This window comes from Ursus maritimus, unplaced genomic scaffold (assembly GCF_017311325.1).
Source record: "Ursus maritimus isolate PB19 unplaced genomic scaffold, ASM1731132v1 scaffold_32, whole genome shotgun sequence".
NCBI classification, from domain to species: Eukaryota; Metazoa; Chordata; class Mammalia; order Carnivora; family Ursidae; genus Ursus; species Ursus maritimus.
This window is the reverse complement of record NW_024425786.1, coordinates 7,446,726-7,460,718: the sequence shown is the minus strand read 5'-3', so window position 1 is coordinate 7,460,718 and position 13,993 is coordinate 7,446,726. Positions and strand designations below refer to the sequence as shown.

The 13,993-nt window shown below is 44.1% G+C and overlaps 1 protein-coding gene across 2 annotated transcripts in view; it reads right to left on the bottom strand.

The window, feature by feature from the left end:
- The window catches only part of KIF1B (kinesin family member 1B), a 121,041-nt gene that overhangs the window by 13,474 nt on the left and 93,574 nt on the right, over positions 1-13,993 (bottom strand). For both annotated transcript variants that reach the window (XM_008694741.2, XM_008694738.2), the window contains 7 exons: positions 13,194-13,312; positions 12,514-12,569; positions 10,584-10,692; positions 9,191-9,257; positions 8,301-8,385; positions 5,551-5,656; positions 402-516 (listed from right to left, as the gene is read on the bottom strand). In XM_008694741.2, coding sequence (XP_008692963.1) covers positions 402-516; positions 5,551-5,656; positions 8,301-8,385; positions 9,191-9,257; positions 10,584-10,692; positions 12,514-12,569; positions 13,194-13,312 — 657 coding nt within the window. The remainder of the gene's footprint in view (positions 1-401; positions 517-5,550; positions 5,657-8,300; positions 8,386-9,190; positions 9,258-10,583; positions 10,693-12,513; positions 12,570-13,193; positions 13,313-13,993) is intronic.

Sequence of the window (13,993 nt, the reverse complement as noted above, 5' to 3'; positions counted from 1 at the left end):
GGCTCTGCTCACAGCCGTGAAAACAAGAGGCCAAGTTTTCTTAAAATTATACCTTCTTTGAAGAAGGTGATTAGGTTACTAAAACTGAAGTTATAATAGAAGCCATATGACTTTCTTGAAGTTTATTTTTTTTTTTTTAGTAATCTCTACACCCAACATGGTGCTCGAACTCACAACCCCAAGATCAAGAGTCGCTCACTCTTCTGACTGAGCCAGCCAGGCGCCCTGTTGTAGGACTTCGTGATTACACAGAGACTAGGAACAGAAGCTAATACAATCAGAACAGTAGCAAACAGCTGACCAAAAAAATCAGTCGAATCTTTCCTCCTCCTTTCTTGGGGTAACCTGCCCACTGCCCAGGCCTAGCCATTTGTGGTGATGTAGGCGCAGAGTCTCCTCACCTCTAGGTACGCTGACAAGGTCATGTAGATCTTTTCCCCGTAGGGCGTCACTCGGTTCAGAAGGAGAGAGTTATGGAGGGAGCTGTCCCACACGGCCTCGAAACGGTAGAAGGTCCTGAGGTCAGAAAGGCAAGAGGGAGTCATCCAGAAGAAGCGAAGTCACCTTAGTCCAGGTACTCTGTCGATAACACTACCGAATTCTACACCAACGAAAACTTGCAACATATCGAAGTCTAACGACACAGTGGAGCCCTTATCCTCTGGAAGGAAAAGGCAGGCCCCCAGTCTCTGGCCCCACCCACCATCCAGGAGCACTTAGCTCTGTTTTTTTTTTCTCGACAAGCCTGCTTCTCTGCCTATAAACATAAAAATAGATCAATCAAAGAGATTAAGATGAAAAAGATAAGTGCCTGTGGATAGAAACTAAAGGAAGAAAGCCTAAGTAAGCACCTCTGTCAGTCAACAAAGAGCAGAAAGCAAATCCTCAGGAGCCTGCAAGCCTATCTTCACATCCCAGTCCAGCTCCACTGGGCCCTCGAGATGTCACCAACACCTGTGAGGCCTGACGGAGGAAACACGCAGAACAATTTAAGTACAGAGAATCTAATTTTAAATAAAGGAACAAGAGGCTATTCTCAGCTGATGTTACAGTAAAAGAATGATTTTATTATTTTTTTAAAAGATTTTTTTATTTATTTATGTGACAGAGAGACAGCCAGCGAGAGAGGGAACACAGCAGGGGAGTGGGAGAGGAAGAAGCAGGCTCCCAGGGGAGGAGCCCGATGTGGGGCTCGATCCCGGAACGCCAGGATCACGCCCTGAGCCGAAGGCAGACGCTTAAAGACTGCGCTACCCAGGCGCCCCAAGAATGATTTTAATACGAAAGCTGGCTAACTACTATTTTTCAGTTTTCAAAAAAAAATCCACATGAAAACCAATCTTACGCTTCCATAACAACTAGAAGCTTGACTTGGTAAGTACCCAGAAACTGTTTAAGTTGTTCTAATATCTTCCTTTCTTCCTACTGGTAAAGCCCTGCAGACCTGACCTGACATCCGTTGTGCAGCCTAGTCCAAAGCGCTGCACTGAGTGACAGCCCAGCTTCCAGCTCTGCCCGCGGTCCCCACCCGCCCCGGGGCCCCATGAGAACTGTCTACTCTGCACATGTTCCATCACTACTGGCTCTCACCCGGTTCAGCGAGAAAGACTTCCTGCACACTTTGCCTCCTTCCACATTCCTCCTCACTCCTTCCCAAATGGTAGCCTTGTTATTGCTGTCTTTTCTAGATTTCCTATGACAAATAACTTCCCTCGATGATGAGAGATGGGAAAAGACTTCCTTCACTACTGAACCAGTATCTTTTTCTACCCCGAAAGAAGAAAATAAATAGAGACTAGCAGCTCTGACAGCAGAAAGAGAAATGTTTAAAAATAAACAAGCTATTTCTCATAGACTCAGCTGCCCAAATAGCCAAACTGGTCTCTACTACCTCACAGACAAAACCAAGAAAACAGTGAATAATTATGCAAAGCTACAGAGCAACAAAACTTCAAGCCTGTGACAGAGAGAGGACAGACAAAGAGAAGAACAGAAGACTCAGCCTGAGATTCCATATGAAAGGAGGGAGGAACACTCTAATTCGTTATCTTGCAGAGGAAAACCTGAAGGTGCTTAAGAATGAAATGGACAAGTTTAGTCCATGGAACGAGAAAAGGAGAGCTCTACCAATCACTAAAAAAGCTGTATGTGAAATTGTACACGCATCAGGAAAAGCCAGGGCACAGAGGGTACAGGATAAGGTGGGGCTGCTCTATCCTAGGTCTGCATGGGGAAAAACTACTAAATTAAAACAGTAGTCTAAGCAACATAAGACATAAAGCATTTGATAAACTAGAATCTTTATGTGCAAAAAAGCAAACAGAAAATACCTAGGAATATCCTTATCAAGAAAGAGCCTGCAAAAACATAGAAAAGGCTTTCGTTAGTGCAGTAGCAGAACAAAAAAGCAAAGGAAAAAGGAAAGAAAAGCAAAAGAGAAAACAGTATATAAAAGAAGACAAATTTGCTGTTAAGCAAAGTGAATCCAACTGGACAATTAACAGAGAACTCCATGGGGCACAATTTGATAGACAGCTTACAATGACATGGGTCCCTCTCCTGAGACATTTACTTAAGGAACATGCTGGGCATAGAAGGGATGGTGGACACCACCTCTATTAACACCCTGTCTGCAGGCGACTCAGTACTGGAAACGGTAGGAAGCTGCTGTGGAGTGAAGGGAAAACCAAGTCAATCAGGTAACACAGAAGCAGGACTGGGAAGAAAAGCAGCAGTGGACCCCTGTGGGCTACACACCACTATCAGGATGCCGGAAGAGCTCTCATAGGTAAATGTGCGTCGCACACCCACACTGGAGTTTTGTTTTTTTTTTTTTAAGATTTTATTTATTTATTCGACAGAGATAGAAACAGCCAGCAAGAGAGGGAACACAAGCAGGGGGAGTGGGAGAGGAAGAAGCAGGCTCATAGCGGAGGAGCCTGATGTGGGGCTCGATCCCATAACGCCGGGATCACACCCTGAGCCGGAGGCAGATGCTTAACCGCTGTGCCACCCAGGCGCCCCCACACTGGAGTTCTTTAAGGTCAACTTTCAACATTACACCTTAGGCAAACAGAACAAAAGCTCTCTTAACCAAATTCCACTTAGCAACTTGCCAAATTAACTTATGCTCTCCGTATTCCTAAAATGTAAAGCAGGATGTCCATTTCGCCCTGAACATCCTAAACTAGTGGTATCTCATATGCCAGACAGTTTGCTTCCAAGAGCTGAGTGGTGCGCTTATCAAGTATTAATAGTATTTGGTCCTGAACCTGTTTATAAAATCGTACTTACTATAATCATCTAATTTAATCAAATATTAGGCAAATCCATGAAACACGAGGGCAAAAGGAATTTTTGTTTAGTGCGAAACAAAACTAAGTTGAACGTTTTTTGTTTGTTTGTTTGTTTTTTGAGAGCAAGACAGCATGAGCGAGCAGGGGGAGGGGCAGAGAGAGAATCCCACGCAGGCTCCAGGGTCAGAACGGAGCCAGACGCAAGGCTTGATCTCATGACCCTGAGCTCATGACCTGATCTAAAATCAAGAGTCAGACACCCAACCAACTGAGCCACCCGGGCGCCCCAAGTTCAACGTTTTTTAAAAGATGTGATAATGCTGAGTTGTTTAAAAAACAATTGTTTTTTAAGTCTGGGTGCAATCAATATAAAAAAAGGGGGGGCAAATAATAAAATTTTAATGATAAATGAGAAAAAGTTTAAAGGATTTTGCATTTAGATTCTTTATAGGTTTCTAGTTCTTGTTCTACCAAATTAAAAATCAGATGATGAATTATGGGCATGGTCTTGCAAGAAAGACAATCAGAAGTTCAGTAAGTAAGGCTACAATTTAAGGAAAGGCCTTGGCCCTACACTAAGAGCTTCACAAATTAGTGCACATTTATATAGCTTAAATTAAAATGTTTAAAGTGCATATCCTTTTATTATACTTGACTTTAGCTAAGTTTTTTGATTAATTAACTCTCAACTTCTTCTGTGAAAGAAGCTGCTTCTAACAAAGGCCAAATTAATCTCCTACAGCATCAGATCCATGGCTGGGTATGAATCAAAGGACTTCTGAAGGTTACTCGAATGTAGGCAACCAAACATCATTGTCCTGTGTATTTTGCTAAGTATTCTAGGGAAATTAAAGATCTATTTCTCAGAGTTGCAAAGAAAACATGGTGAATGCCAGCTGGATATCTGCTATTGGTGTCCAGCTGGAGAAAATACCCTGTGGGGTTAGTGCTGACTTCAGAGAAACGGGTTTGTTCACAATTCTGCCCAGGAAGAGACCGGGCAGGGCCACAGCATGCCTCTTGACCTCTGCCCCCCTCCATGCAGACACACTCTCAGATTCCTTCCCTCCCTCTCACAGTGCCTGCAGCTCCTCCTACAGGCAAAAAGCAGACATTTGCTTTTTTTCCTCTTCTCTATGTGAAACTGTCACACAAGGAAACAATGGGGAAAAAATGAATCCTGGCCCAAACTTTTTTTTTTTTTTACGATTTTATTTATTTATTTGACAGAGAGAGAGACAGCCAGTGAGAAAGGGAACACAAGCAGGGGGAGTGGGAGAGGAAGAAGCAGGATCGCAGCAGAGTAGGGATCAGGCCCTGGGCTGAAAGCAGATGCTTAACAACTGAGCCACCCAGGCGCCCCCTTGGCCCAAACTTTTAATCCTGTTTCTGCTTTTTGTCTCATTTTTCTCCTCTCTCTAACACAGATGTGAGCACATTTTTCAGGAACAGACAGAGGTATAAAGAAGTCCTAATGTAACACAGAGGCCACCCCACTTCCCAGCCCTTGCCACATACTGGACTGGGGTCTGCGCACAATGACATATCTTCTTTCCTGGGGAGGGAGTGGGGGCCCCAGTAGATTTATCTCCAGTCGGACATGGGAAAGCAGACTGGCTAGGTACTTTACGCACTGTCATCACTTGATTATAAAATGGAATTTTAAGGGAAACTAATTTAAAATTAAAAATAAAATTCCTTATTTATAGCAGACAACCTTGTTCAGAAGAGTTTATATATATTAATTTATCACCTTTATGAGTAAATGAAAATGAAAAGCAAACACTGAGACTCCTGGAGCCTCTGCTGGCAGCAGCCAAGGCTAAACACAAGAGGGTTTGCTATGCTGGGGAGAGCGCGTTTCCATGACACTCAGGACCAACAGACCTTTCTCCACAGCAACCCCTTCACAGGAAAATACTCAGTCTCAGCAATGATTAATTTGTACTTTTAAACCCTTGGGTAGCATGCTGCATTTTCTTTTTCTGTTCTTGTCTCTCAGACTGTGTTACATCTACTCAAACTCCACACAGGACAGAACGTTTTCATTCTATACGGGTAGCTGACCCACATCCCCGATCTCTATTGATTTATTTACTTTTGGAGAGCAGGGCAGCAGGGAGGAAAGGGATGTCTGAAGTAAGAAAGGAATTTGTTTCTGCACCTGAAGCGCAGTCACTGGTGAACAAGGAATCTGATGGAGGAGCCACCAACTCCCCCAGGGCGGACTCATCGGGCTGCACGGGGGCCCTACCTGCTGGAGTTGTGGGAGGACTTCAGGTACTTGGCAGAGATAATATTTAGAGAGAGGATGGCATCAACCGCAGCCTCATCCACCTCAGCCTTATTCCTGATCCGGCCTACAAGGAAGAATAAAGAAACTAGGACACGGTACACTTAGAAACACAACAGAAATTCATTCAACCAAAGAGACTTTTAAACTCTGGTACCTTTGGGTGTTGGAAGGGTCACGTGGCTCACCACCGAGTGGTCTCCCACGATTCTCCGTGTCCCCTGCCACTTAATTCCCACCTTTAGTCCACTGTGAAACCTGGCTGATTCTCTGTTCAAAAAGTTTCTCATATTCATCTCAACTTTTACTTCCAATACCACCACCCGCTCGCAAAGGCCATCCCCTTCCTGTCCAGAACACTGCGGTGGCCATAGCACTGGTCTCCTGGCTGCGCACCTCTCCCCCTCTCCAATCCACGCTATGCTCCAGTTACATAAACTTCTTAACCCCTGCCTTCATTATACCGCCTTCTTGTTCAAAACCGTTTTCAAATGAACACTAAGGGAACCCCAGGGGATGTACGGCACAGAGGGCAAGAGCACAGCCTATGGAGCTGGACTGCCTGGGTTCACATCTCAGCTTCGACACTTTCTGGCTGTGAGGCTTGGGCATATTGCTCAACCTCTCTGAGCCTCATCTGTGAGGTGGGATTAACAATTCTCGGGGCGCCTGGGTGGCTCAGTCGTTAAGTGTCTGCCTTCAGCCCGGGGCGTGATCCCAGGGTCCTGGGATCGAGTCCCACATCCGGCTCCCTGCCTGGCGGGAAGCCTGCTTCTTCCTCTCCCACTCCCCCTGCTTGTGTTCCCTCTCTTGCTGGCTGTCTCTCTGTCAAATAAATAAATAAAATCTTAAAAAAAAAAACAAAATAATTCTGCCCTCACATGATTCTTACACCCATGTTATATGTTTGCTATGTTATATGAAATAAACTAATATTTTCAGAGCATTCAGAAATGTACCTGCTACGGAGAAAGCACTATACTAAGTGTTCATTAAAAAAAAAGCTTGAAAACAACTACCCTAGACAGAAGAGAGTACAATCTCCCTTCTAGCAGTTCTTAATCTGGTCCATAGATACTCAGAGTCTATGTATAGAATTCAGGAGGTCCATGTGCTTAAATGGGAAAAAAAATTACAACTTTATTTTCATGAACCTCTGACTGAAATTTCGCATTTCCTTCAATTATGAAGGGAGGGGTCAATCCACAGGAAAATCAGCAGTACCTGTGACTCTGTCCACAGTAGAAATCACAGAAGGTTTCATATCACACTAAGGTAAAATATCCTGACATTCATCACACCCTGAATGATAGAAATTAGACCCACTGCTTCTTTAATGCACTTAATGCATTAATATAAGGAGCAGTTTATATTATAAATCTGTTTCGTATTTGAACAATTTCAGTACCATTAGTTCCCTGTGCAATCCTGTATACAGCTCACCCTTGAACAACATGGGCGTGAACTGCAGGGGTCCACTTACACACAGATTTCTTTCGATAAATACACTCAGCATTGTACATGTATTTTCTCTTCCTTCCTTTTCTTTTTTTTTAGAGAGAGTGCAATTGCCTGAGCTGAGGGGAGCAGAGGAAGAGGGAGAGAAAGAATTTTAAGCAGGCCCCAAGCCCACCACAGAGCCCGACACGGGGCCTGATCTCATGACCCTGAGCCAAAATCAAGAGACATTTAACCGACTGAGCTACCCAGGCGCCCCCTTACAATTTTCTTAATAACATTTTCTTTTCTCTAGCTTACTTTAAGAATACAGTATATAACACATAATAACATACAAAATATGCGTTAATTGACTAAGTTATCAGGAAGGCTCTGGTCAATAGCTGGCTGTTAGCAGTTAAGTCCTGGGGAGTCAAAAGTTACAAGTGAATACTCAACTGTGCTTCCAACCCTCGTGTTGTTCAGGGGTCAACGGTACTTTGTTTTCTACATTTAAAAACATAATTCTGAGGATTCGCCACTGCCAAAGGGGTTCAGGGCAATAAAAGATTCAGAACCCTGCCTTAGACTCTAAAGCTTATATGCTTTAGTCAATTTTTTCTTTTCATCATGTGACCTGGGCCATGGGTTTCTAGCCATTTGCATGCTACAGACATTCCGGACTCTCTTATTCTAGATGTTTCTGTGTGTGGAAAACAAAACAAAACAGATGAAAACACTCTCATTCCTCCTGCATCTATTCAGACCCTCCTGGATCCTTTTTGTTGTTTGTTCTCAGCACAGATCTTTCTCACTTGCCCTCATTTTGCCACTTACTCATCAGACTGCTTTATTTATTTGCTATTTTTTTGAAAGTATATATATTTAAGTACTCTCTACACCCAGGATGGGGCTTGAACTCATGACGCTGAAAGGAAGAGTCTCACACTCCACCAACTGAGCCAGCCAGGTACCCTGAACTGTTTTAAACATACATACGTTGTCTCCTCAACAAAACTGCAAGCTCACAATAAGCAGAAACTTCTCTTATGCCCTCTCCAAACCTCTAGCACAGAACCAGTCCCACAGTAACTGAGTAAAATAACGGCTGATTGAATAACATACCCCCAAGGCTGGGGGCTGAGAAACAAGAGTAGTTTCAAACTCAAGGCCACATGTTCTCCACACTCAGTGTTCTCCAGTACTCTTTCCCCACATTCCCTGCGTTCCTCGAAAAAGCCTGGCTCCAACCTCAGCCGATGGAATGTACTCACCTACCACCAGCTCACGAACATCCTTCCAATGGAGTTCACTCCCCTTCTCATGGATGATGGTCACCGTGACCCTTCGCTGGATGCCCTAGGTAACGGAGCAAGGCTGCAATTTAGCTGGGACAATCTAAGATTTCCTCTTGTGTGTTGTTTTCTGGATTGTATGGTGTAGGGCTGGGCAAGAGGAGAGGTCTGGAGAGAGGGGGAAATGCTGTCCCCACTGTTACTCTAAACAAGGGATATAGGTCAGGGGCTGAGGAAGAACCAGGTTCTGACATGGCTTTAAGAACAGATGACCAGTTCGTATGACCCAGAATGTGAGAACCTCAGCTCCTACGCCCGCCTGGGTCATAAGCATTTTCTTTAAAGATTTTATTTTTAAGTAATCTCTACACCCAATGTGGGGCCTCCACTCAGAACCCTGAGATCAAGAGTCCCATGCTCCACAGACTGAGCCAGCCAGGCGCCCTAGTCAAGCATTTTTGAGCACTGACTGAATCTACTTTTGATTTACCAAAGGAGGACCTACATTTCATGGCCAGATTTTTAGTCCATTGCAACTTCAATCCTCTACCTCCATTAAGAACTTTTAACTGTGAAAGAACAGTTTCCAAACATGAAAACCGTATACAAGAAAACAGAATTGTATAAAATGACATTGGGACATGCACAAATTATAGTAATTGAATAAAACAAAAATATATTTACATATATAAGCAAGGGTATAATATAAGCCAAGGTCTGAGAAAGAAACATTAAAAAACAAACATACAAAAAAAGAAAAAAAAAAAAAAAGGACAAGGTCTCTTCAATCCCCAAATCCACTTAAAGTGGAGAGGAAAAGCAGAGAAACAGAAAGAGCTCTGTGCCCTCTCTGGCTCCCTCATTAGTACCTGATGAAGCAAAAACGTCCCCTGGCAGGGCAAGCCTGCTGTGTGGTCAACCACAGCCGGGATGTACCTATAAAAACAGAAACGCACGAGAAAGCAGTTAGATGGGAAGCTTGTGCTGAGTGCCACCTCATCCACAAGGTCCTCCCTGTCGCTACAGCCCCCGTGGTCTCTGCTTCCCCTGTCCTGCTCGCCATCTGGGCACTTCACCACACAGTCATTTGCATTTAATGAATTTTTTCGCTTATCCATGCCACACCACCCTCACTAGACCGAAGGGCTCACAGCACAGTAACATCCTTCGGCTCCATCCCATCCTCTTGCGTAACAGATATTCCATAAATAAATGTACAAGTGCAACAGGAGGTGTCAAGAGGGAAGAAAGGAATCGTTTCAGATTTTAGGTAGTTTTTAAGAATCAGAACGCAATGCACTCAGTAAATTACCATAACTATGTCTCCCTCATAATGCAAGTTATAATCACATTATAGATCTGTCTATGAAAAGTACAATTTCTTAAAGTAATGTCACTACTGACAATTAAATATAGGACTGATACGGCCATATCTCACACAGAGTAGGAACTCAAAAAATATTCCATGGAGATGATCGTGACGGCGGTACTCAGCATTATCATCAGGGTAACATTTATTCCCTACCCTTTATATGAACTGATAAAGCCCCTTGCCTCCGTTTCGGAATGGGATCTTTTCTGTGTGTTTTTCCAAGAGTATTTTCAAGACAACTGTGAACAACAATTACATTCACCCCTTACTCTAACACAGCTCACTCAGAGAAAGCAAGCTGATGTTGATTATTCTGATCTAGGTTAACAATCCTCAACTGGGGGTGATTTGCAATGTCTGAAGACATCTGTGGTTGTCACACTGGAGGGGAGGTGCTACCAGCATCTTGTGGGTAGAGGCCAGGGATGCGGCTCAATGTCCTACAGGACAGTCCCCCCTGACAAAGGTTATTATCCAGACCAAAACGGTGCCAAGGTTGAGAAGCCCTGGTCTAAAGAAACATTCTGCCCCCAATCCTCTCACTGAGATTATTAAGGTAAGTCCTGACTATATTATGTGCAATATGCTTCTGACTCCCTTTACTTTGATGCTGATGGAATCCGCTCTGTAAGTTTTCTTTCCCCATACGGAGTGCCAGTCTCTGTGTCCTTGCTGTTGCTAATACGAAGGCAAATTCTTACTCTGGACGGTCACTTCTTTGACAAACATCTAATTCAAAGAATAATACCAACACCACCAAAAATTCAATTCAAAACTGGAATTCAACAGTGACAATGATTCTTTAACCTGAATATGAGGAAACTCAAAATTACGTTTTCTAACTTTGAAAAACGTAGCCTTTGTTTAAAAATTTAGAAAGTTGGACTTACTCTCCTGTAGGCTCCAGTTCACTGATCTCAAACCAAACCAGAAGATCATACTTGCTCATGCTCTGGCCAAGGCTGGTTTTGCTCATGGTGTTTAACTTAGTAGCTGGAACTTAAAAAAGTTTTTAGAAAATGTCAAAATATGGTCCAAGTCTGCTTAGTAAAAGCATAAGCTCTTTAAGGACACACTTGGGAAAGGTAACAAGAGTAGAAGACCCAGATAAACGTCACCATCTACGACATTAGTGCCTCTAAATTCAGAGAACTCGGAAAATGGAGAGTTGGTATCTTTCTCCCTCTGAGCAAACAGTATCTACTGACAAGAAAACAGGTTTTGCGCAGAGTAAATGTGCTCACAAAACCATTCAAAAACCTTCCTTAGACTCTCCTATTCTGGGGCATGCTGAGCATGGAAATGATGTGGGAGAGACAATGTGGGCAGAGCCTCACACCTCACGGGGTCTCCTCAAAGCTGGAGTGCATGAGGGAAGACCTGTGCTCCAGCCTGGTGGTTCCCAAACCTCCCTGCAAAAGGGATCTTAAACCGAAGCCCAGGCAATTAAATGACAATCTCCATGGGTGGGACCCAGTCTGCTGAGAGGACTGAAATCCCTCCAGGTGATTCTAATGTGCACATTCTCTGCTCAGAACCTGGGAGCACTGGAGTGAGAGTCCAGTGACTTGGGATCTACTACTATTCAACTGCAACCATAAGGCGACTTTGGTTGAATCGCTTAATCTCTGGAAGTACGTCTCCTCATCTACAAAAAGTAGATTCGAATATTTAGCCTGCCATCTTAAAAAGGTATCGTGATGACCCACTGACACGAGGTACCTAAAGGGACCTTATGACCCATATAGTATAGTCAAATATTAGCCTATCTGCACTATTCACTCCAGCTGAATTCCACGTGAGTTGGTGCTGCTAGTCAAGAAAAAAATTAGTGTCACTGACTCTGGTAGTCATCGGAGGGCCAAAAAGCAAAATCTGAAGCATTAAAAAAACCCACCTACTAGTAAAAATCTTTAAAATTAAAGAACCATTGCCAAGAATCCAAGTGAACAAACATATGGGAGATTCCCGCCAGCACCCTCGGGTGATGTGAAAAAGGCACAAGTAGAGAAGGTGTGTCCTCACATCTCTCCAAAGGAAACGTATTCTGGACAATGTGCTAGACCCTAGATGCGGTTCAAGCAGCAAACAGCAGTGCCAGTGTTTCCTACACAGAGAGCCAGGCTTCAGAGTAAGTCCCTGAGGACGGTTCTACATCTAAGGCAGAGCTCAGTCAGCTACTAACCATCTCGTTTGGGTGCCCTCTCACTCTGGCAGCCTGGAACTGGCAGAGAGAGAAAAGGCGGCCCTGGGTCCGCCCCCTCCTGGAAGGTGGCAACAGCGCTGGAAGCAAGTGCATTGGCGTGCTCAGAAAATGCGTCCAACACATGCGCATTCACATAGTCCGCTATGAGAAACCGAACCAGTTCAATCTTTCTCTCATGGTCTGAAGGCAGGATGGAGAGCGGGAGTACGGAGGTGGAGAACAAGTACAGGGTGGGGGCGGGGGGGAAGGTGGCAAGTGGGCAATGAGGAAAAAGGATGAAAATAAAGAAAAAGCAAAACAAGATGAATGAACATGCAGAATACATTTGATAAGCAAAGAAATGCCCAATCACCCAACAGTTAGGAGGAGTTGCATATAAAGCAGAGAGATTTAGGAAGAGGGAGTTTATCAAAATCTCCAATAAGAAGACCAGAGAGTTGGCAGGGAAGGAGCCCTATCGTTTCTTAACTTATTTAAATCAGGAACCAAGAATTCCAGTTCCTGCTAGACACAGGAATATGTAAGGATACACGGGAGTGGAACGGGCATGTAAAAATGATTTCTGTCTGAAAAGCCATCAGAATAAGAGCCGTGTCACCCAGAGAGGGGCTCACCTGGCTTGGAGAGCGGCATGGGCGGAGGGAAGAAGCGACGAGATGGCTGAGGTGGGCTGCAAAGTAAGGAAACAAAGTTCAAGGCTGAGAAAGGGTCCCATGTTGACATTAATGGCATGTTTAAAACCCCTCTAGAAACAGATCATTTGCACTTTCAGATAAGGCATGATATCAGACATCAGACATAATCCCACAAAGTGAAACAGAGGCTCAGGTATTTTAATAAAAGTCCCCTGTGGATCTTAGCTAGTAAGTGCAATATGAGAAATGTTCTGTTAACACCGACACTCTGCCACCACCCAAAGGCCCCACTGTTGCTCTCCTCACCAACTGTGATGTCTCCACCTATCTCATGCTCCCTAAAGTTCTGGGTAATGACAAATAATTACACACAAGCCTCATGTTTTATCCCCACACTTTCTAAGCTGTTCGAAGTCTCTTCCTACAGAAGAGATGGTACTCCAGATCAGCTGGGCAAAATTCAATGTGCTTTACCTATAATGAGTGGTTCAGTGGGTTACAAAAAAGGTGGTGATGTTTCTAAAGAGGAAACACCAGGTAACATAGAAAACTATTCTTCGGTTATCTTAATTCCTTAAAAGATTTCTTCCTTCCTGGCAAGCGGGGATAGGAGTAACAACAAGACGAACAACAAGAATCTTTGCTTCTCTGGTTCAAACCTGTTAAGCTCCTGTCCTTGCAGATGAAGTGGGTGCTGCTGATAATGCCCAAAGACTTCAAATACTATCGGCTTGGTTTTGATATATTCCACAAATGATTCAGTGACCTCCACTGCAATCTAGTAAGGAAGAAAGCCAAGATAGATTAAGCAAAGAATGATTGTAACAAACACACACGTTTGGTGCAATCAGAATTTTAGCACTTTTGAGTAGCCAGTATGTGCTGGGTATTTGACTCTGCAGGCCTCCCACACCAAGACAGGGGCTCTTCCCCGGTTTTTCTTCTAAAGCAAATTTACAGAGTTCTAGGCCTTCAAGACCCTCCATCATCTGCCCCTTCACACACTTACTGTTTAGGCACAAACTCACCCGCTGCTCCTCCTGCCTGCGCTTCGCTCCCCTGTGGTGCCTGAGGACTGGCCCAGGCTACAGCTCTGCCTGGAAGGCCTGCCCCCGTCTCTGTGCCTCTAAGTCATTCCCATACTTCAAGTGCCGGATTTAATAGTAACAACAGTGAGAAAAACATGACTATTGACCAGGCACCAGGTACAATACCAAGTTCAACCACCTTTACTATTACACCATATCCTTCAGGAAGTTCCCCACCTCCTTTTTCCACCCAACATAACTCAAAGTATCCTTCTATTAATGGAAATAACCTTCCCTTCTTTCTACTCCCTTTGCATTTAAGGAATACCTTTCTAGATCATGCGCTACTGCTGTTCACATATGCATTTTATTTCCCCTAAGCTCTTGGGGGCATAGTCCTCTGTGATTCATCCTCACTCCCCAGCCGTGCC